General features: G+C 54.4%; 2 protein-coding genes across 3 annotated transcripts; one reads left to right on the top strand and one right to left on the bottom strand.

Annotated features, from left to right (window-relative positions):
- Positions 1 to 422: 422 nt before the first annotated feature.
- Positions 423 to 6,360, top strand: LOC119247951 (keratin, type II cuticular Hb5). Of its 2 annotated transcripts, none has more exons than XM_037514787.2 (9): positions 423 to 881; positions 2,528 to 2,736; positions 3,039 to 3,099; positions 3,234 to 3,329; positions 4,015 to 4,179; positions 4,429 to 4,554; positions 4,834 to 5,054; positions 5,788 to 5,823; positions 6,174 to 6,360. In XM_037514787.2, the coding sequence occupies exons 1-9, from the start codon at positions 462 to 464 to the stop codon at positions 6,358 to 6,360; spliced, it is 1,521 nt and encodes a 506-aa protein (XP_037370684.1). In that variant the 5' UTR covers positions 423 to 461. The 2 variants fall into 2 exon arrangements, with proteins under 2 accessions (XP_037370684.1, XP_037370683.1); XM_037514786.1 differs by having other exon boundaries at positions 429 to 881; positions 5,788 to 5,819; positions 6,167 to 6,360.
- A 4,568-nt stretch (positions 6,361 to 10,928) lies between these two features.
- Positions 10,929 to 21,663, bottom strand: LOC119247074 (keratin, type II cuticular Hb5-like). The gene is made up of 9 exons (XM_037513290.1): positions 21,241 to 21,663; positions 19,180 to 19,388; positions 17,716 to 17,776; positions 16,650 to 16,745; positions 15,841 to 16,005; positions 15,474 to 15,599; positions 13,188 to 13,408; positions 11,404 to 11,435; positions 10,929 to 11,077 (listed from the first exon to the last, which is right to left on the bottom strand). The coding sequence occupies exons 1-9, from the start codon at positions 21,661 to 21,663 to the stop codon at positions 10,929 to 10,931; spliced, it is 1,482 nt and encodes a 493-aa protein (XP_037369187.1).
- Positions 21,664 to 23,313: the final 1,650 nt, after the last annotated feature.

Below are 23,313 nucleotides of genomic sequence, written 5' to 3'. Positions count from 1 at the left end.
CCCGTGGTCTCACGCGACCTGAGACCCTAGAATTTCTCCTTTGAGATTGTGGCTCCAGCCTCTACTCCAAACCAGTCTCCCAGACTGTTGTGGAGTTCAAATCCGTCTCCAGGTGTGGGTTGAGGACTTCTCATAGGAGACTGCGAGAAAATTAATTACTTAATGTATGTAAACGAGCTTTGAAGATGAAAAGTGCAAACGCACAGTCTCCCTAATAACATCTTCAATGCTCAGGGAGTCCCGGAGTCGCTGCTGAGCTCACCTTTAAGACGAGTCCTTGGGGAGTTGCTGGCAAACTCCCCAAGCTAATAAACAACATAAAATGAATTTTCACTCCTTTTATGCAGCCAACCCCAGCTCTCCCCACAAATAAAAGGACCAGGGAGGATCAGAGAGGCCAGAGGATTCTACGGACCCGCCAGCTCGCAGACTTCCACAGCACTCAGCCTCAGACCTACACGATGTCGTGCCGTTCCTACAGAATGAGCTCAGGATGTGGCGTCACCAGAACCTTCAGCTCCTGCTCAGCTGTGGCCCCCAAAACTGGCAACCGTTGCTGCATCACCGCTGCTCCCTACCGAGGCGTGTCCTGCTACCGGGGGATCACTGGCTTTGGCAGCCGCAGCCTCTCTAACCTGGGCTCCTGTGGGCCCCGCATGGCTATAGGTGGCATCCGCGCTGGGTCCTGTGGCCGTAGCTTTGGATACCGCTCTGGTGGGGTGTGTGGGCCCAGCCCACCCTGCATCACCACCGTGTCTGTCAACGAGAGCCTGCTCACCCCCCTCAACCTGGAGATCGACCCCAACGCGCAGGGTGTGAAGCATGAGGAGAAGGAGCAGATCAAATTCCTCAACAGCAAGTTTGCTGCCTTTATTGACAAGGTGGGTGTCCTTGATCACACCCTTCCTGAATCCCACCGGTGCTCAGGACTCAGTTTGGACATTGAAGAGAGGAGAATGGCAGCTAGGTTTGAGAAAACAGAGAGAGCGAGAACTGCAGATCAATCTAGGTAGAAAGATCGGGTTTCATCTTTTAATTCCAGCAAAGTGCATAAAGGGCCCAGTGTGACCCAGAAAGAGTCTGTGATCTAAAGTGCGTGTATGCTTCTGGACACAAGACAACACAGGAATATCACAGCTGACTCTGCAAAACTGGACTGGGCTCTGGGTGCTGGGAGAGTTAGAGCTGATGGGGAGAGCCAAGGCTACGTGACTTGGGGCTCCCGGCAGCTCGGAAAGCAGTTGGAGCATGGCCGGGCGCCACACTGCCTCCTGCTCCTCAACAGCACAAAACTCAGGCGTGTTGTCTTCTAGATACTTGTGTGCTTGTTGTGAAGATTAATGGGCTTGTGCATGAAACATGCTGGCAACAGCAAGCACTTAATAAAACGTCAGCTGCTATTACTCTCAAGAATAGGTGTGATTCCGGAAGCATGACAGTTAACCAAGCCAGGCTCAGCATCCACCTTCAAGGACGGGAATGCAGAAGGGCAGGTGGCCAGGCCGCGGGAGGAGGCCCTCGGATACAGGGCAAAGAACGCTGCAGTGTTGCAAGGCTGCCTCCTGGCTGTGCCCTAAGCGCCTGCCTGCACGCTGGTTCCTCCTGTGGCCACGAGGCCTCACCCCAGCAGAGTAGACAGGACCAGTCCCTGGGGTCCGGATCAGGGGTCCGGATCAAAGGTCCTAGGGTGATCAGCTTCCTGCTAGCACCCTCTCTTTATTTTAATTAATCTTCAGAATGTCCCAAGGGGGCAGGTATTATTATCTCCATTTTTTGAACAACAAATTGAAACCCAGCGATTCAATGAGCCACTTGAACTAACTGGTGGACTGGTGGGCAGGCCAAGGGGCCTCAAGGGACACAGATCCTTTACTTCTGTCACTGATTTATTTTGTGACAAGCAGTCATTTCACACCTTGGATTTCAGCCTCCCCATCGGTGCTATGGAAGAAATACTATCCACCTTCCCAAAAGGTTGTGATAACTGAATGAAATTGATAGTTACAGATAGAGACATAGAATTGTGCATGTGTGCGTGTGTATGTGTGTGTGTGTGTCAGCAAAGCGCCTGCACCACACAGTAAATACTCAATGTGTTCCATAAATGAATAACTGAAGCACCGCTGGTAATTATAGCCATGGTTAAATTGGTTGAGCACTTACTATGTGGCAGAGGCTGTTCTAACTTGTTCGCTCTTCATAACTCTAAGGCAGGCACTGTGATCTTGATTTTAGAAATTAAAATAACAAGTTCCAAGAGGTTAGACAACTTGCCCGCTTAAAGAACAGAACTGGGACTTGAGCCAGACCTTCTTGGCATCACACCTGGGGTGCCCCCCTCACCCCCGGCTGCTTCTCTGGGGCAGGGGTTAGGAGCAAGGCCCCTGTGGTCCCAGACACTCAACCCCAGGGCTCAGCCCTTGGCTGGCACTGGCTGTTCAGTGAGTCTTGGGGCACAGAGAGCTTTGGGGGGGCCAGGAGATCCCACAGACTCCCCCTGAGTTCCTTTCCTCCTCTCTGGCTGCAGGTGCGCTTCCTGGAGCAGCAGAACAAGCTGCTGGAGACCAAGTGGCAGTTCTACCAGAACCAGCGCTGCTGCGAGAGCAACCTGGAGCCCCTGTTCAACGGCTACATCGATACCCTGAGGCGGGAGGCCGAGTGCGTGGAGGCCGACAGCGGGCGGCTGGCCTCCGAGCTCAACCACGTGCAGGAGGTGCTGGAGGGCTACCGGAAGAAGTGAGTGTGGGTGCCTGGGGGACACGGGGGAAAGTGGAAGGCCCTGCGTTCTCCCTGCCCATGGCCAGCTCTCTTCGGATCTAGGATGCCCAGATATTTTAGACCGGGGGACAGTGAGTGTGTGTTCCTGATATCGCTCCCCAGGCGGGAGGCTGGGTGGAGCACTCAGGCGGGGACACGGGCAACTCCATGAATAATGTACAAAATAGGTCATGTTCGACCCCTGGAAGAGCTCGTCCGGAGCTGGGATGGTATCCAACCCCAACCCTCAGCTCGGGCCTGCTCTCCCCCCACCCCCCCAGGTATGAAGAGGAGGTGGCGCTGAGAGCCACGGCAGAGAACGAGTTCGTGGTTCTCAAGAAGGTGAGGGGCTGACCACGGGCAGGGCGGGAGGGGACCCCTCTGTGCAGCCTGCCATGGGGGCGCCCTCCCCACACTGACCCAGAGGCGCCGCCCTGGCCTCCTCCCACATGCTCGCCTCCCCTCCCCCCACCCAGGACGTGGACTGCGCCTACCTGCGGAAGTCTGACCTGGAGGCCAACGTGGAGGCTCTGGTGGAGGAGTCCAGCTTCCTGAAGCGCCTCTACGATGAGGTAAGGGGACAAATGCCAGCAGCCAGGGCAGGGGGACGAGAGGTGTGGACTCCGGGCGGCGGGGGGGGGGGGGGTGGGCAGGGTGCCTTGGGGGCCTGGATCTGTTGTGTGTGTGATATAGGCTTGAAAAGGGCATGTGCACATCTGCAAGAGGGGCGCGTTGGTGACTGTCCCACACACATGCACGTGTGAGCCTGGCACGCATGGGTGGGCTGTGCACGTGGGTGGGCTGGCCCCTGTGTCCACTGCACACTGTGTGCTTACACACATGCTCCCACCTGCTGGTCTCGTGCATGTGGGTCTGTGGGTGGACATGACCGTGCAGCTGTGGGGGTGGGGGTCAGGTGCATTTCCAGTTAGAGAGGGGCTTAGTTAATGCCCAAATCACTAGTCCTGAAATCCAGACCCAGCTCCCCGCTGGACAGCTTGAATCAGCCCTTTCTTATATTCTGGGTCTTAGTCTTTCCTTTTGTCAAGGCAGGGGCTGTTCCCAGATCACCTCTCAGGCCCCTTGAGGCTCTGTTTTATGATGCAGCTGTGTGTGAATGAAGGGGAGAGAGAGCAGGTGGAGCAGGGGTCATGTACACCCATGACCAGGTCCCTTCCAGAGAGCAGACACTGCCCAGGTTGAGCGCAGCGCCCAGGGCAGCATCATAACTGAAAGCACTGGCATGGGTCCCCACAGGAGATCCGCGTTCTCAATGCCCACATCTCAGACACCTCGGTCATCGTCAAGATGGACAACAGCCGGGACCTGAACATGGACTGCGTCGTAGCTGAGATCAAGGCTCAGTACGATGACGTCGCCAGCCGCAGCCGGGCCGAGGCCGAGAGCTGGTACCGCACCAAGGTGGGCAGCCCAGGACACGTGGCAGTGGGGGTTGTGGGGACTAGACTAGGAAAGGCTCCTTTGTCTAGGGACTCTGATCCCTGGTGGTGTAAGGGGACGCGGGCAGTCTCAGGCTGGGTGTCCTGGCGGGGCTGCCTCGTGTGGTTGCACAGGCTGAGCACTGTGCCGCCGGCGCTGTCACCCTCGGAGTCCTGAGTGGGCAACATGTGCCTCTGAGCCTCACTGGCCTCCGCTCCCCTCTCCCCCCAGTGCGAGGAGATGAAGGCCACGGTGATCCGCCACGGGGAGACCCTGCGTCGCACCAAGGAGGAGATCAACGAGCTGAACCGCATGATCCAGAGGCTGACGGCCGAGATTGAGAACGCCAAGTGCCAGGTAAGTGCACAGAGACCTGAACACCCAGCACAGGCTGCAGCAACAGCCTTTGAGCCCAGGGGGGCAAAGACTGACCCCTGCTAGTTCTCACGATCGCCTACAGAGAAGCAGGAACCCAGAGAGAAAGGGCAGGGCGTCACACAGCACTCAAGTGGCTGTCCCCTCCTTGACCGCCCCGCATGGTCAGATTTAGCCCCCTCCCTGCCCCGGCTCCACACGCTCAGGTGAGCCACACTGCGCCTTCTCTCATTTTTTAACCTCACATCTCGTTCATCACAGCGGGCCAAGCTGGAGGCCGCTGTGGCCGAGGCAGAGCAGCAGGGCGAGGCCGCCCTCACTGACGCCCGTTCCAAGCTGGCAGGCCTGGAAGAGGCCCTGCAGAAGGCCAAGCAGGACATGGCCTGCCTGCTCAAGGAGTACCAGGAGGTGATGAACTCCAAGCTGGGCCTGGACATCGAGATCGCCACCTACAGGCGCCTGCTGGAGGGCGAGGAGCACAGGTAGGGAGGGCCAGGGAGGACTTCGAGGAGCACGAAAGGCAGAGGCCCTGGGCCTCCAGGTGTGAGTTTCCCTGAGCCCACATGTGAGCTGAATCTCTGATAGTCCAGGTCAAGCTTCAATAATTATAATTTTTCCAATGCTTGTTATGAGCTAGGTCTGCGCTAAGTGCTCATTTTAATCCTCACAATCCAATGAGCTAGGTATCATTTTTCGCATTCAAATATAAGGAAATAAGGTTCAACATTCAGTAACTTTCTTGTGACTGCACATTGATAAATAGAAGAGCTGGTACCAGTTTCAAGGCACATGCCCCTGAGATGTATTCTCTTTCGGGGCTGCCTGCCCAGGGCTGCAGCTGGGTCTGCCCCGGCAGCGTGTGTCACCAAGACAAAGCACTCCCTACACGGGAGCTCTCAGCGGCCCAAATCCCCGTCACACACTGGTGTTCTGTGTGTGAGAGCTCATTAGCACTGTCCAGGCTGCTGGGGTCGCTCAGATCGGAGGCCACCATGGAGTTATTAACCACACCTAATCAAAAGGCTGTGTTTCCATGATCAGAGGCTGGCCACAGAATACAAGTGAGCATTTAATGCAGCCTCTGGGAAGTTCTTCCTGCCTCTGGTGGGTAGGATCCATACCCAGAACCACCTTCCCAGCCCCTGAGCAACCATCCACCTCAAAGAATCCAGCTCAGTGTCTGCCCAGAAGTAATGAAGTTTTCTTTCCCCACAGGCTGTGTGAAGGTGTGGGTTCCGTGAATGTCTGTAAGTATCTACTGGAAATCCCTCCCCACAAAAAAGCTTTGTTGATGGTCAAAGTGGAAGCCTGCAACCTAGCCCAGTTAGCGAGAGCAGCAACCTAGCACGCCCCTAGTGGAGAGCTGCAGGCTGTGGAAATGGGTCAGGCAGCCTTGCTCCTGTGGGTCCAGAGGTTGGCTTCTTCCTGTCCCAGCCCCCTAGCCAGGCTGAAATGTGGAGGGAAGGCGGTCCGAGCTATTAGCTACTGAACCCCTTTGAGGAGGAGGAAGCGCTGAGAGGCAGGTGTCATGTAGGGCCTGTTGGCAAGATCCCAGCAGACCACTCACCCTCCCACACCCTCTCTCTCCCCATAGGTGTCAGCAGTTCCCGTGGTGGTGTCAGCTGTGGGGGCCTCACGTACAGCACCACCCCAGGGCGCCAGATTGCCTCTGGCCCCATGGCCACTGGGGGCAGCATCACAGTGATGGCCCCCGACTCCTGTAACCCCTGCCAGTCCCGCTCAGCCACCTTCAGCTGTGGGAGCAGCCGGTCAGTCCGCTTCGCATAGTGTCCGGCCCGCGGTGTCCGCCTGAGCACAGAATGGTGTATGAATGGAAAATGTGTGCTTGCTTCCAGAATCTTCCACATGTCCCTTTAGAAGGAAAAACCCGCTGGCCACTCTCCTCCAACTTCTCATTTTAGGGAGTTGTTTCCTGGTCTTCTCAACTTCGGTTAGAGAATCATTCCTAGCCTGTCACTTAGCTCTAATTTTACTCCAAAATATCATTAGCCAATTCGTATTCTCCACCAAGTCTCTGGACATCAACCGTCACTCAGGGTGACCATTTATCATGGAAGCTTGGCCTTCCCCGGGGACGAGGAATGAGTCCAACCAGTCAGCTGGGTCTCCCACACCCGAGGACCAGAGAGGAAGCCGACCCCTTCCACCCCCAGAAATGCCCCTATCCCGGAAGGTCTCTGCAGGAAGCACTGCCCGTGGTTATTTTTGTTTGTGTTTTGCTTGTCTCTGACTGATTTCCTTCTTCTTTAAACTTGTTCCCGCCAAACTCCTCATGAGACCTCCCAGTTGATAGGCCAGTTGTGGGGGAAACCCTCTAGACTGGGGAGGCCTTGCTATTCAATGCACCTTTATACATTTCAAAGAAAACTCTATGGTTGCTCCAGATCTCCCCCTGCTGGTGCAGGAGGGGTCTGACAATGCAGAACCGGTGGGATGGAGGTTAGGCCAGGTCCGGGTCTCCCACTTGTCATGACTGTCTGCGGGTGCCTTGCCTTCTGGGCTGTCTCAACCTGTTTCAATAAATGCTGCTGCAATGCAAGGATCTGTGGTCTTGTGAACCATGCCTCCATCCCGTGCGCGCGCCCGGCACATCGCTCCCCCCCGGCCCCCCACCCACCCCCCCCAGCCTTTCCAGGCCCTGCCGTATCTCCAGCCCCGCAGTGACTCCGCTGCTCCCTGGCCACGTCCTTATCGCAGCTCCATCCTCCCATTGCCCTCAGACCCGGGCCACATGACCTCTCTCTCCCCAACTCTGTGCCACACGCCTCAGCAGCCAGAACCCCATCTCACGCTCATTGCCCTCGGGCCCTCTCGCCTGGTTCAAACCAATCCCCGGCATGTACATGGGTTCCTCATGCCCAATGCAGGCTCCCTCCAGCGCCTCATTCCCACCTTCACCTCAGGCCTGCATGGCACCCTCAGCCAGCACTGACCCCCAGATGTGGGCTCCACCCGTTGGGACAAATCCTCTCAGCCAGCCAGGGCCCTCTCATGTGAACATAGAGGGCGCCTGGGCCGCTCACCATTTGCCTTTGCTCCGAGCCTCTGCTCCCCACTTCCTCCCCGCCACGCCACACACACCTTCCCCCAGGATCTCTGGTTCCATCTTCGTGGCTGGGGCCAGAGATGCCAGTGGGTGTATCTGGAGTCTGGATCAGACTGAAAGTTCCTTACGGGCAGGCAGTGGCTCCTCCTGGCCCTGCCCGCCCCCCACTGGCTCCCAGGGGGAGCGCCAGAGCACCCAAGCCCTGCGGGGCTGGATGAACGGGGGTAGCTCGCAGAGCAGGCGTGATGGCACCGTCTGGGCTCGCCTCCGCTGGCCCCGCGGGAGAACAAGCTGGCTGTCACTAGTGCAGGGAGGAGCCCCAGCTGTATCTTCTGGTGGGTGCTCACTTCAGGCTCAAAAGCTGCAGCTCCTTAGAGGCTGCCAGCCTCCAGCCTCCTCTGGGTGCGCTGAGGAACCTGCCACTGCTGGCTGAGGACTGCGGGCTGACTCTGAGCATGCCCTCGAGTCTCCCATCTGCCCCCTTCTTTCTCCCGCCTCCCTCGCGGACGTGCTGGTAGTCACCATAGACCAGTGTTCGATTTAGGACACATTATTCATCCACAGAAAAGGTTAGTTCTTGGGCCTCCCTGGTGGCGCAGCGGTTGAGCGCTGGGTTGCGAGGCTGCCCGCGGCCTCTGCAGAGCCGGTTCGATCCCCGGCTGCTCCCCGGCCCCCGGAGGAGGGTCCCACATGGCGCGCAGACCTCTCCTGCCTCCCGCTGCTCCCCTCAGCAGTGTCCTTCGGTCCTTCTGCCTGCTCTGCTCCCCGCTCTGGCTCTGGCGAATTCTCTCACACACACATACACCCGCCCTCCCGCGCCTCTGACTTACCCAGTGCTTGTATAAATAAATAAATAAATAAATCTTTAAAATAATAATAATAATAAATAAAAATAAAATGGAGAAAACTTTCCAAGAACAAATCTGTGCGTATGTGCCCTGCATCACAACTGCCAGACTGAGACAGACCCTCCCACATGCCCACCCTGGGAGGCAGCCCCCTGCCACCTCCTTCCCCATCTCCAAGCCGGAGTGGTAGCGCTTTGCCCCTGATTTTACCTCACCCCACCCCACCCTGGCTCAAACTTGGCACCCAGGCTGTGATGTGCCCAGACAACCCTGCCGGACCCACCGTCCAGAGCAGAGATGGGCCGTGCCACGTGACCAGGCCTTGGTCCTCCTGGACCCCGGCTGCACTGCCAAGAACTGCAGTAAGTGTTTCCTCTCTTCAGACGTGTGTACTTGTGGCAAAACACCTTCTAACCAGTTGGGTCTCGTTAAGTCTTTTATTTTTAATCCCAAATAAAATAAAGCGGGAGAAAGAGTTCTTCCTGTAAAACAAGTGAAGAAAGTGTCCTCTGAAATCCTCTCTCCATCTCATCACGTCAGGGGGACACGCACACGTGAGCAGAACCTGAACAGACTCCCCTGGGCCAGGCTTGTTGGGGACTAGCAAAACGTCAGGAAGAGGCCAGAGACAGGGGTCCCCAATCGGTTGCCCCATCTAGGCCATCGGGGGAAGTGCCTTGACAGAGGCCGGAGTTTTCATCCCCGGTTCCCCCTAAAGCCCTGTATTAGCTGCTCCCTAAGAACTGTCTGAGGTTTTGGAGAGCAGAGGCTACGAGGAGATGTTTCTACAAATGTTTCTAGAAGGTTTGTTTATGTCACTGTCCATCTCTTGTCTCTGATTTAAGTGCCAGAGGAGTAAGGTAGGCTGGGTAAGAACCCCGCATCCGGGAAATTCTGATGGGCCAGGATGTCCAGTCTGGAGGAGCAACTGGAGTCAGCCGTGAAAAGTATGTCAACTTTGGCTTTCCCAGGACCTCAGTTTGGGGCCCAGACTGGCTGTGTCACATTGATAAATCTACTTCATTTCTCAGAAGCTCAGTTTCCTCATCTGTAAAATGAAAGTCACTGGCTGTGGGCAGTAAATGAAATACACACATGACAGGCCAGACATGTGGCAGGCGCTTGTGAACGCAGACTCCCTCTCCTCCTCGCCCCTGCCTTTGCCCCGACCCTCCCGGCCTGGGTGGCCCAGACTGGCTCTGACCTTTCAGCAAAGTCCAAGGAAAAATGGGAAGAGAGCCGTCTGAGGGCCTCTCTGGTGGCGCAGGTGGCTGAGCGCTGCATTGTTGAAGCTGTCCGAATTCGATCCCAGACAGCGAGAATCCCACATGGCATGGCAGACCTCTCCTGTCTCGCCCGCTGCTCCCCTCAGCAGTGTATTTCAGTCAGTCTGCCTGTTCTGCTCCCTGCTCTGTCTCTGGTGAATCCTCTCACCCTCCCGCACATCTGGCCTGTACCCCGGTTCTTGTATAAATAAATAAATCTTAAAAAGAGAGAGAGAGAGCCATCTGATCCTGTGAGATCACAGGGAAAGTCACCTCTAAGGTCAGAATTTCTGACCCTCCTATTCCCTCTCCCAGGTAAACCAAGGGTTCTCAAACTTCAGTTCCTGTGGGAATCCCCTGGGAGCTTGTTTACGTTCAGATTCTTGGGCTCACCCTTGGAACTCCAGATTCAGTAGTTTCAGATGAAGCCTAAGGCCAGTCTAGTCACCAAGTCCCCTCAGGGGTCGTGATAAGGACCATGGTCGTTGGTGCCCTCTTGGCGAAACACTGAAAAAAATCAGGGCTTTGGTTGGGCTGGGAAAACCACCAAGGAGGCAGTGTCCACTTGGTTACCAGGAGAAAGCCTTTGCCATCCACACTTAATCATGCACACCTAAGGGAGAAGGAGCCAGAAGAATCACCCCCCAAAAAAATCCCAAACCAACACCAGTAACCGCAGCCAGCACCAGTCTTTCTGTACTGACTCAGGAATTGTTGGGGTGCTCTGGGAACACACAGTCTCTCTCAGATCAAGTGGGGGAATCTCCTGCAACCCCAGCCCCATGAGGCTGGAGCCCTCGCGGCTAAATCAGCAAGCACAGTCCCTCACCCCGGGCAGAAGATGGACATGTGCCCACACACTGCTGTCTCCCCAGAGGGCGGGCCACTGGCCCAAGTTGGTTGAGAAAGAAAAATACCAAGCAGTTTGTATCCAAAAGTCTTTATGTCCCTTTCCCAGAACACAGCGGGGCAACCAACAGAGGTGGCAAGAATGCCAAACCCAGGCAGGGCTCACACCAAGAAGTAACCATAACTCCAGTAAGAAGGAAGTCGAAGCGTTGGTTCTGGCTTCCCTGCGAGGGGCAGTTACCAACCTGCCATTTGCACCCCAGAGAGAAAAGAGTTCCCCTTCCTACTCCCCACCTCACCCCCCAAGAACCCAGGGCCCCACCCCTGCTACGCAAACCGCACAGCCCTGGCGCCGGAGCAGACGAGGACAGACGGGGAGCAGACGCCGCCACCGCTCAGGGCCACACCTGCCGGGCCACGCGGGACGCTGGAGCCGAGGTCCCCACAGACCACGCCGCCCTGGGATCGGCTCACACCTGTAAGGAGACGCGGGTCAGGATTCTCCTTCATCCCAGACACGGGAGCTTTCTCTGTGTACCTGAAACTCAGGCTGTTTTTGTAGACCCAGTTAGGGGGTCAGAATTTGCCACTTTCATTAACTTAAGCTTCGAGGGTGTTCTATGAGGCCATATCTAGGGGCCATCCCTTTGTCCAGATCCCAGAGACCTCAGCTGCCATTTTCCTCACCCCGTGCCCTGCAGCCAGAGGGTCAGTCACCCGTTAGATGCAACCCAATATTAAGACTGACATCCAAAAGAAACACACACACACACACACACACACACACACACACTCTACTTACAGATGTTGACCGAGCCCACACCTTCACACAGCCTGCAGGAGAAAGGAAAGAGTAAGTGGTTAGAATCCAGTTCCTCTGGGCCTCCCCAGTGGCGCAGCAGTTGAGCGCTGTGTTGCGAAGCTGCCCGCAGCCTCTGCAGTGCCAGTTTGATCCCCGGCTGCTCCCCGGCCACCGGAGGAGGGTCCCGCATGGCGCGCAGACCTCTCCTGCCGCCCGCTGCTCCCCTCAGCAGTTTACTTCTGTCCTTCTGCCTGCTCTGCTCCCCGCTCTGGCTCTGGTGAATTCTCTCACCCTCCTGCACTTCTGACTATACCCAGTGCTTGTATAAATAAATAAATAAATCTAAAAAAAAAAAAAACTGCACCCTTTCATAGATGCTAGCCAGCGCCGCAGCACATCTACATGTTGACCGCTTTGTTTCCTTATTTTTTGTAATGAGCATTACTTGTGCAACCTAACAAAACGCATTCATTGCCAACAGGAGATCTATTCGAAAGTCAAAGGCCACAATGTGCAAAGCACTAGACAAAAGCACTAGACAAAGCTGCCTTTTAAATGCTCAAGCGTTGGGGATGGCCCCTCACTCACTCTGTATGGAGTTATTGATAACACTGACCGCTGTTATCAGAAGGAAGTTTCACAGTGCAAACGCCAAGTGTCTCACTAAGTGCTGGTGCATGGGTTAGGGATTAAGAACACAAAGGAGCAGAGAGCGCTGGTGACTTCTTCCAAAGTCCCATAGAAGTGGCAGTAAGTCTACCTACTTCAGTCAGAGCTGACGCAAATCCAGCAGTAAGATCAACTACCATGGGTGCCGCTCGGGTCAGATTGCCAAGGCTAACCAGGTTACTAAGGAGCTTCTCTGCCTGGGTAACCTGCATAGAGATATTCTCGTTCTGAAAATAAGCTGCTCCGATTGCACTTACTCTCTTCCATTACTTCACTTAATCCTTACAACGATAGCCTTAAGTGATGGGTTTTATGATTATCTCTGTTTTATAGAAGTGGACGTTGAGTCATGAGGGGGTAAGTAGCTAGTAAGTGCTGGAGCTGGGATTTGAACCCAGGTGGTCTGGGTCACAGGCCGTGCTCTTAACCTCTACACTCTGCTCCCCAGACGAGGCTGCCCCCCTGATGGGACCCAGCTTGGGGTCAACAGTAATGGCCACTTCAAGTCACCTGAAGGCATAAACACACCTGCTCCTCTCCATGCCAACCTCAACTGCCCCAAGTCTTGGCTCAAACTGTCAGCGCTGTCTGAAGTGTCCTGTCCCTCCCTGCCCCCTCAGCTCTTCTGTCTACCCCTAAAACAGTCCCCGGGACACTAACCTGGTCATCTGAAGGACACATTTATGTGTGCCCTGTCTCCCCCTGCTAAGAAGAGTCTCTGTTCTGCTCACTTCTATTTGCTGTCACAACCATACGACCTGTATTTGTACATCCCACATCACATCTTCTTTTAGCACCCACTGGGCATGATAACAGAAACCCCTCTGTAGTCGACAGGGTAAAGTGGCTGCCTTGAAATGAGCTTTACGTGATGCTAGAGGGGTAATGTGGGAGGGAAATAGATCACTGGGGTCCTGGTGAGGAGACTGGGGCAATTTCAGCACCTCTATTCTCTGGGCCTTAGTTTCCTTATCTGAAAATGTGGTCATGGGTGAACACCATGATCCCAAGAGGCTTTCCCAGTCTGCAGGTTCTGTGCTGGAGATTTACGGCCCAGCAAGGATCTCCTTTAGCCCTGAGTGGGGATATAAAGTGGCCCCATGCATTGTCCTCACCGGCTCTCCTCGCCCTCCAGCAGCTTCCGGTAAGTGGCGATCTCCACGTCCAGGCCCAGCTTGGAGTTCATCACCTCTTGGTACTCCTTGAGCAGGCAGGCCATGTCCTGCTTGGCCTTCTGCAGGGCGTCCTCCAGGCCTGCCAGCTTGCAGCGGGCATCGCTGAGGGCGGCCTCGCCCTGCTGCTCTGCCTCGGCCACTGCTTCCTCCAATTTGCAGCGCTGGGGGTGGGTAGAAGAGTGAAGGATTTTGAGACGGGTGCAAGCTTGAGAATCCTCATTTTATTTCACCTGCATTCAAATGGTCAACTGCAATGTTATGTTAGCTAAGCCATTTGGAGCTTCCTTTCTTTTTGTATACCACATGATTCTAAACTCAAGTCCATGGTGAGCCACTAGGAAGGAAGGAAATGTTAGCTCTGGACAGAACAAATAACAACTAGTGATAGTATCTTGGATTTGTATATTATTGTTCGTTTACGAGGCACTTTCCCAGATGTGATCGTACCTGACCTTAAAGTCACTCTTGAGCTTGTCGGAACAGGCATTGCTACTCCATTATGCAGACGAAGAAACTGAGAGGCTCACTCAAGTGCACCCAGGTAATTAGTGCTGAGCTGAGGTTCTCAGAGGCCAATGTTTCGAGCCCCATTCCTTGGCCCCCTGAGATCAGTAAGGAAAGGTTGATGACTCGCAACACAGTAATTGCACTTCCTCCTTTTTTGCCCCACTTAAGGAAGCACAAGGAACCCCTACAACTCAATTGCAACAAAAGCAATAATCCAATATTTATTGATGGGCTAAGGGCTTGAATATGCATTTCTCCCAAGAAGACAGATGGCACCAGGTGTATGGAAACATGGTCACCATCCTTAGCCATCCATGAAATGCAAATCAAAACTACAATGGGAAATACTACACACCTGTCAGAATGGCTATTATTAAAAAAAAAAAAAAAAGACAATTGCAAGTGAGGATGTGGAGAAACTGAACGCTTTGCTCACTGCTGGTAGGAATAGAAAGGGTGAGGCCCTTCTAGAATCTGCCAGCACCCAAGGGAAGTGTCTCCATGCTTATCTTAACCACCCAGCAACGACTTTCCACTTACATTCAAGACACCACTCAGCCAGGCGCACATGGAGATATGTACAAAAATGTATTAAAATGCTTATGATACAATAAGTTGTAATAGCAAAGACTTGGAGGCCAACTAGGTATCCGTCTATGAGGGGTGGGAAACGATGATTTATGAATAGTGCAAAGCTCCTCAGGACAGGAATAATGAAACCTGTGGATTTCAAAGACAACATCCACTGGCAAAGGGAAGAATCAGAATGAGATTTCTGGCATAATATCATTAGATCAATTTAAAACACTAAAATCTATAGACATTTTATGTCCATCTATTTCATGCCAAGGTACAAGTGTAAATACATGCCTGAAAGGTGTATTTCAGGATAGAGTAACTACAGAAGAGTGTGTACTGGGGATGGGGAAGGGAACGGAGCTGAAGATGAAGGCTCAGCGATGTGAGATTATGAGTGGTGGTGGGGTGCACTATGTGGGGGGTGGGGGAGTGGTCAGGTCAGGTCTGCACTCCTCAAGGCCATCAAGATGCGTGGGGAAAAGGAGAAAGCAGAGACCAGCTCTGCACACACTGCATAAGGTGTGTTGAGAGGAGAGAGATGGTGCATGTGCCTGGAGGGCAGTAGGAGCGCAGTAGGAGCAGAGCACAGAGCAGGTAGACTGAGCACCACAGTCCCTCAGGTGCTTTGTGACCATCAGTCCTTTGCTGCAGATGGTTAACACATGAGCCCCTCCAAAGACAGTCCTGGCCCCGGAAGCCAGAAGGAAGTAGGAAGTAGATCAGAAGAAACAGGTGCATTATTATAATTAGTCTTTTTCCTGGTCCCTTATTTAGGTTTTCTAAAGTGCTGCTATGAGTGAGACCATCTGGTATTTTTCTTTTTCTTTCTGGCTTATTTCGCTGAGCATGATCCCTTCCAGCGCCATCCATGTTGCTGCAAATGGCATGAGTTTATTTTTTTTTGATTGCTGAGTAATACCATAGACACACTATGAGGGGGGAGGCGGGAGTAGGATCAAAACAAGGGCGGGTGGGAATTGTATCGGGACTGCAACCAAGATGAAAATGCATACATTCTGCAAAAACGAAAAATGATGTAAAAAATATATAAAATTTTAAAAATAATAATAATAAATTTAAAAAGAAGAAGAAGAAGAAGAAGAAACAGGTGCAGTGAGCGGTGCCTCGGGGCCTCCTGACCTGCTGCTTGGCGTTCTCCACCTCGGCCGTCAGCCTCTGGATCATGCGGTTCAGCTCGTTGAGCTCCTCCTTGGTTCTGTGGAGGTTCTCACCCTGCTGGGTCACCGTGGTCTTCATCTCCTCGCACTGCAGGTTGAGACACAAACATGGAGAAATGTCTCTGGTGGCCTCGTGGCTGGAGTGTGCGCTGGGAAGCCACTGATCCCACCCTCCCAGATTAACCCGCTGTTTGCCACTGCCCCCCTCCTCCTTCCTGGTGTGCTCAGACCGAGGCTGCCATGCCCCGAGTTTGTGGGTGCTGTCTTGGGACGCCCCGGGACCACAACTCTCCTCCTTGTCCAGGTGCCCGCCCAGCCCTCCAGGTCACCTTGTTTTGGTACCAGGACTCGGCCTCGGCCCGGCTGCGACTGGCGACATCATCGTACTGAGCCTTGATTTCAGCCACAATTGAGTCCATGTTGAGCTCCCGGCTGTTGTCCATCTTGACCACCACCGAGGTGTCAGAGATCTGTGACTGAAGGAGCTGAATTTCCTGTAGGAGACAAGAGCAGTGTCTCGGCCCCAAAGCCCCCCGATTCCCGTCTCCACCAGTAATCCAAAACACAGTCCCGACTCTGAAACTTGCAGAAATAAATTAGAAAACTACTGACGAGGAAAAACTTAGAGTGTCGGTTTCAGAGGAAAAGGCTGGGATTTGGGCCGTGGCTTCATGGCAAAGAGAAAGGGCAGATTTCTATGTTAGAGACCGACCGCCATGCTCGGCCTGAGGCCTGAATCCAGACCCACTGGAACGATGTGTATAAATAAATGCATCCACCAGAGAATGGCCAACTTAGAGTCCTGAGTTTTCTGCTTGGGTTTTCACGCCTCCTGAATGAACATTATTAGTTTATCTAGGCACCTAAGCCGACAGCTTCAGTCCCTGCTTGGTGCTGTGAACAAGCAATGAATCGGTCTTTCAAATTATTTTAAAGGGAGAGCATCACCCATTTCCATTTGAAAGGAGCCTGAACAAGAGAAGATCTCTGGTCACAGAAAGAAAGATGTCCAGGGCTTAAAGGAGTAAAAAATGGACAACCTTCCCTGGAACCAAGGAACCAGGACAGGCCACACCCCAAGAAAATCCTCCTCTGTCTCCTCCCCCACTTGCTCTTCCAGAAATAGGGAGAAGCTCACCTCCTCATAGAGGGACTGCAGGAAGCCCATCTCCTCTTTCAAGGCCTCCACATTGGCCTCCAGGTCAGCCTTACGCAGGTAGGCACAGTCGATGTCCTGGTGGGGACAGACAGGAGACAACAGGGCATGGGTCACTCAGTCCCCCTGAATCCCTGTACTCTACAAGGGCCTGTGGCATCTCCTGGCCCACTCTTCAGCCTCTGACCTGGCCCTGCCTATCGACTTCTAACCTGGACACCTCGCCTTCGTCTAAGAGGGATGCCCTTGGTTATCTGTCACTGACGTTGCACGCACATCAGTGGGGCCCTCTGAATAGGGAATGGAGAGAAGTCTGACTCCTCCAGACTTTTCCCCAATCCCTTCAGCATTGGGGACCTTGCTAAAGTGAGTAGCCTAATATCACAGCCCCAAATGCCGGGCGGCCACCTCTAAGCCAAACTGGCCACTAAAGTGCGACCACGTGGCAGCCAACAGAGCCACATGGACACCTCGCCAGCGGGTGTGCGCTGGTGCCCAGGCCTGGCAATGCCCAACACCGAGAAGTGACACCCCTGCCTGAGCTCAAGGTCAAACCTCTGTCGGCAGGTGCTTTATCAGTGCCCCCACCATTCTGTGAGTATGCACAAGTGAGGTGAGTGGTAAGCACAGCACTTGTTAAAGAGCATTGACTACACTTCAATCCTAACGTGAAACCAAAGGGAAACCATTAACAGCATTTCCTCTGATTTCTCCATCCCTAATGGTGCTGAACAGGGCCCGGCTCTCAGTCACTAGCAAGCTGAGGACCAAGCCCTCTGCTGTGTGAAGTCAGCAGGAAGCAAGTGCACAGGAGCGTGAAACAGTTTGCAAAGAGACCATTCGAGAAGAGCGGAAAAGAGTTTGTGAACAGGGCCTCCCCTGGTGGCGAAGGCGGCTGAGCGCCACGCTGTGAAGCTGTCCACAGCCTCTGCAGTGCTGGTTCGATCTTGGCCCAGCCACCCGGCGAGGGTCCCACAACTGACAGGAGCAGAGGGGAGCAGCCAGCACTCCCGGTTTAATCCTTCCCCGCTTAGGAAGAGCCACTTACCTTCTTCAGCACCACAAACTCATTCTCAGCTGTGGCTCTGAGGACCACCTCTTCTTCATACCTGCAGGGAGAGCACAGGACAGGTCTGGTGCTGAGGGCCAGGGTGGGCCTGCAGAGCGCTACACAGTCAAGTCTCCCTCATTCTGCCTTGGGCTTTCTGTGTGCCTTGGGAGAAGTTAGGCCTCTCTGGACTTCTATTTCTCAGGCACAAAGAACCCTCCAAAAGGTCCCTGGGTGTGGACTCCAAGTCCCTGCTTTCTGATCCAAGTTTGGGCTGATCCAAGTTTGCTGTAAAACCCAGACAGTCATCTAATCACTCTGCACCTTGTGTTACAGTGCCTGGGTGCAGTAAGGCCTTGGCCAATGTGTGTCAGGTGAATGAAGGGCAGATGCCCCATGTGACCTGCCAACCCTAAAATTGTATAGAACATAACTAACGCTCCATGTAGCTAGCCTGCGACATTCTCTTCCCCTCCCCAACATCCAAGGACTTGAATTCCTGGAAGCAACACACTATGCCAGGCCTGTGAGCCGAGAGCATTTTCAGAGCCCTCCTCCACTGTGGAGGAGGCTGGCCCTGCTCCTCTGTGCTGTGAGGTGTCATCCCTGGAGCAGCCCAGCCTGGGCCAGCTAGGAAGGCCAGAGTTCCCAGAACATGGTTTTCGCAAGGCTTTAATGACAGGGTAATTTGGGCTGCTATAAACCCTGAGCTCTATAATTACTGGCCTTCATGCCCCCAGTGTAGGAGTAAGTCCTTAACACCTGCACACTGAGAATTATGTCTGCATTTGCATCACCCTCGGGGGGGTGAAACCTCTTTGCTGGGTCCACTTGCATGATACAGCTCGGACTTCCAAGACCAGAATTCCAGTGACTTCAAATTAGAATTGCCAGGACTGATCATTCAAAATCATCCTCATTCTGTAGGTACCAGGTAAAGAGGAACAAGTTAACAGTGACCTGCTGAGCCATAAACCAGGCCGTGGCCAACTAAACAATCTAAACTAGAAGATTTACTTGGGCCTTTGATTGCAGAGGTGGCAGAACAAGAGCTAGATGCTTTATCTGCAGAGTGAATAAAAGAATTGTCCAGATCCACCAGATGCCTTGAACGGCTTTGGCTAGTTCATCTCCAGGAACTTCCTGTCCACCCAGCCTAGCTCGGCCCACTCCCAAGTTCTGCTCCTCAACCCTGTTAATCTGTTTGTTGCTTCTTTCACTCCATCTCCAGGTCATCCTGTACCCGGATGTGTGTCCCCTCCCCCCAAAATGGGAGCTCATCTCCAAATCGTTCTCCAATTCTGGGATGGGGCTATAAGAGCTGGGAACTGAAACTAGGTGACACATCTTAGAAGCAGCCTGGAATGACCCTAACCTTCAGCTACCTCTGCCTCCAGGAGAGTCGTATGCACCCAGTCAGACCCACCCCAGTCTTGTGACCACACCTAACCCTGCCACACTCACTTCTTCTTGTAGCCCTCCAGCACCTCCTGCACGTGGTTGAGCTCGGCGGCCAGGCGCCCGCTGTCGGCCTCCACGCACTCGGCCTCCCGCCTCAGGGTCTCGATGTAGCCGTTGAACAGGGGCTCCAGGTTGCTTTTGCAGCAGCGCTGGTTCTGGTAGAACTGCCACTTGGTCTCCAGCAGCTTGTTCTGCTGCTCCAGGAAGCGCACCTGTCAGGGGGGTGGTAGGAGAGACTCATGGGGAGCCCAGGAAATGACCTGATCCCCCAGAGCTCTCTCTGCCCTTGGGAGTGGCCTCTGAACTGCAACAGCCAGTGACCTGCCTCTGAAAGTCAAATCTTTTGGCAGAATCTGAAAGTGTGGGTCACAATTGTTCCCCAAGTAACTTCTGCTCACCCCATTCCTTCTCCCAGAAAGTGCATGCAATTTACAGTGATTTGTTTATTTTACAAAGAATAAAATAACATCTGATTGGCAGAAATGCCCCTGACCATGTGGGTAGGACAAAACTGGCCACTCAAGGATGTCCACACCCTGCTTTCTGGAATCTGTGGATGTCACTTGATGTGGCAAAGAGACATTGCAGATGAACTAAGGCTAATGGACCGGAAGATCAAGAGAGTAACCGAGATGATCCAGGCGGTGCCCACGTGGCCACATGGGCCTCCAGAGGGGAAGAGGAAGGCAGCAGAGTGAGAGATGCTCAGGAGGAGGCAGAGGAGAGACTTGAGACATGAGGAGGACACAGTCACCGGCTTTGAAGAAGACAGAAGAAGGGGCCACGGGTCAAGGGGTGCCAGCAGCCTCCAAAAGCTAAGAACAACAGTCAGCCGGCAGGGAACAGGGACCTCAGCCTCACAGCCACTCAGTCCAGCTCGAAGCCTAAATGTCCTGGAAATTTGTCTCCCCCAGGGTCTCCCAAAATAAGTGCAGTCCTGTCTACACCTTCATTTCACCTTTATGAAATAATAAGTGGGTGCTGTTTTGAGCTGCTAAGTTTGTGGGTGCATTTATGGCAGAGATTTAAAAATGAACTCACCATGACTCTCCCTCACCCTGATCCTGGGGTGCAGAAGCCCAGGAGGGGGCCTTGGGCCAGGGGCTAGAGCTCTTACTGTCTCACTCTGCTACCAACCAGCCCACTGTGCTCCCTTGTCTCCGAACACCGTTGTGAGCCCAGTGAGCAGAAACAGGGCCTGGGTTTTAGCCCCTAAGCACACCTTGTGCAGGAATCACCGGCGTAGCACCCTGCTTCTCGTTGCCAAGGGAAGGAAAGGTGGGCTCGGACGGCCACGACATGCTAAGGGAGGCTGCTCAGCCCCTCTTCTTGCAGACACTGCTGTCTGGTGGGGGTGTCTGAGAACACAGCTCCCACCCACCCTCTCCCAGCTTTCACCTTCTTGCAAAGTCCCAGGTGTGACCACGCACACCAGTCAGCCTTGGAAAATAAGCCTTGCCCCTCTTGGACCCCAAAGATTTGATCGCCAGCTGTCAGAGGGCACATCACAGAGTCCATATGTCCAGCCAGAAGGAAATGTTAGGGACTCCATCGTCAGCAAAACGCAGTTCAACAGCCCCTCCACGGGCCTCCCTTAAGCTCTCAACTCGCTGTCTTTAATCTACATAAGTGTGGGTGAGGGGGTGCCTGGGGTTGGGAGCCCTAGGAGTTCACAGCCCCCCATGATGTCCCTGCCAGGAAGGGGCAGGAAGGGAGCTCCTGGCCCCTCTCACCTGGCTCCCGTCTCTGTGCTGGGAATGGTGGTGTCTCTCTAGGCAGGAAGTGAGACACACCTAAGTGGAGGTGCCCACCCCACCCGTACCCCCTTTTGTGTGAAGGGGTCACAGACCCCAACATTCAGCTTCTGTGTGGCAGGGAATGCAGCAGCGATAACCCTTCCAGTTGCGTCTGGTGAGTGCATCCATTCCTGCATTTGACTGGAAATCCTAGACCCCAGTTGAGCCACATTCTCAAGGCCACATGCAGATCCGGGACTCCGGGAACTTGAACCCACTCTGCCATGGCCTCCCGGTCCCGTGCCCAGGGAGTAACTCACAGACCCACCTTGTCGATGAAGGCGGCAAACTTGTTGTTGAGACACTTGATCTGCTCCTTCTCCTCATGCTTCACGCACTGCGCGTTGGGGTCGATGTCCAGGTTGAGGGGCGCCAGGAGGCTCTCATTCACGGTCACGGTGGTGATACAGGGCGGGCTGGGTCCACAGAGACCTCCTGCCCGGTACCCAAAGCTGCCCCCGCTGCGAAGGGGCCGCCTGCAACTCACCGCGATCCTCGGGGACCCCACTGCGCACAGGCTCCGGCTGCCGAAGCCCCCGAGCCGCCTGTAGCCCGGCCCCCCCGGACTGCCCCCACAGTAGGCCCCGGCGCTGGAGCAGCTGCGAGCCCCAGGCTTGGGCACAACCGCCGAGCAGGAGCTGAAGTCCCTGGGCCCGCAGCCGGGGCTGATGCGGTAGGAGCGGCTGGCCATGCCTCTGCCGTGGGGGTGCAGGGCAAGCGGCCCTCCTGCCTTTTATCAGGCAGACGACAGGCCTGCAGACGACATAAAAGGCAGGAGAAAGTTATTAACACCCTTTATGAGCGTGGGAATCTCCCGCTAGGCACACTGAGAAGAAAGCTGAGACTTGCCTCCTTTAATAGGCATATCAAGGAGACCCTGTATCAAAATAAACCCCTGCCCTGCCTTCCCCCGCAAGCCTCGACAGATCTACTCAGCCCCTAATTCCCCTCCAGCCTGTGAGTGCCCCGGGGCTGTCTATCCCACAGGAGCCAGCAGAGGCCCGGCCGGCACACGACTGAGACTCTAGGGGTCCCCCCTCCCACGAAGGTCCCCCCAGACCGTCCTTGCAGGCAGGTCACTTAGCGACCCCCTAAGTCCGTGAGGACGCCTGACCCGTCCTTCCCAGTGAGCACCTGTGGAGAGAGACTCTTCAAGCCTTTCCGTGTTCTCGTAACCGCATCCCTCCTGGGGCTAGAGCTGAAAGGACCGGGCAGCGTGGCCCTCGGGGCCTTTGTGCTGAGGTGGGACATGACCTCGCGGGCGAGATGACCACACTGGTGGCTGCCTGGAAATCAGACTGCAGGAGACAACTGTGAAAAGAGCAGAAGGGCCGGGGTGGGGAGAGGGGGGTCTTACTGTCTCCGGGAGAAGCCCTGGTTGGTATGTGCAGTGACCAGCTTGGGAGGGTCAGGGATTTGAAACACAATTGCCTCACAGATTGGATTCTTGATGGGATAGCAAAGGAGGAACCAACGGTGTCTCCACACTTTGTTGTGGGTTAAACTCCCCCACAATGGGAAAATAGCAGTGGTCAGGGAGGAGAATGCCAAAGCGGGTGGCCCAAATGCTTGTTGGAAATCCTGTAGAGTCCATCACTCCACTAAGCACAGGATCAGAACAGGAGATAGAGGGATAGATAGTCTGGGGTTGGGTAGATAAATAGATAGATAGATAATAGATAGATAGACACTGCAGACATAAGCATGTATCACTTTGTCAGCACCACACAAGTTTCTATGAAAACTCTCTCAATCTCTTTTCTGGGAGACGTGGTGCAGTCTCCAAGCTATCTTGCCAAGCAAGGCACAAGTCTGCATCAGAAAAGAGCAAAAGAAGGATAACGGTGGCAAAGAGCAGAGCCAGCTGCCCTGCCCTAGTAGTGCAGCCACCGCCGGGCCCGCAGACCCTCGGATCACAGCCACCGCGCTCACTGAGGACAGCAACAGGACAGCCGTGCAACGCGCTCAGCACAGCGAGTCCTTAAATGACCTCGGTAAATGGTCACTTTTGCTGCTATCTCTGCCTTGGTCCCCAGGCACCTCAAGCCACGTGAACTCAAGAACAGCACAGACAATGGTGTCCTTAGGAGGGTTCAGCTTCCAGTACTTTCTTAAACTGGAGACATGGGGCTGCTGGTGAGCCCAGTGGGTGTGGCTGGCTGGCTGCCGTACAGGCCTCGAGCTGTCCCTGTCGATCTGCATAGGAAGACCAGGCTCTCTGCAATGTGGTGCCACCGTCTGCTGTTGGCGTATCTTCTCTTCCAGATGGGCCCAGGGCTTCAGACCTGTGGAGCACAAGCTGGGCCTGGATGGCGTCCTAGTCAGCCCAGCAGCACACCCG

The sequence above is a fragment of the Talpa occidentalis genome, unplaced genomic scaffold (assembly GCF_014898055.3).
Source record: "Talpa occidentalis isolate TD23 unplaced genomic scaffold, MPIMG_talOcc4v2.1 talOcc4.16, whole genome shotgun sequence".
In the NCBI taxonomy this organism is placed as follows: Eukaryota; Metazoa; Chordata; class Mammalia; order Eulipotyphla; family Talpidae; genus Talpa; species Talpa occidentalis.
This window is presented reverse-complemented; position numbering and strand designations above follow the sequence as displayed.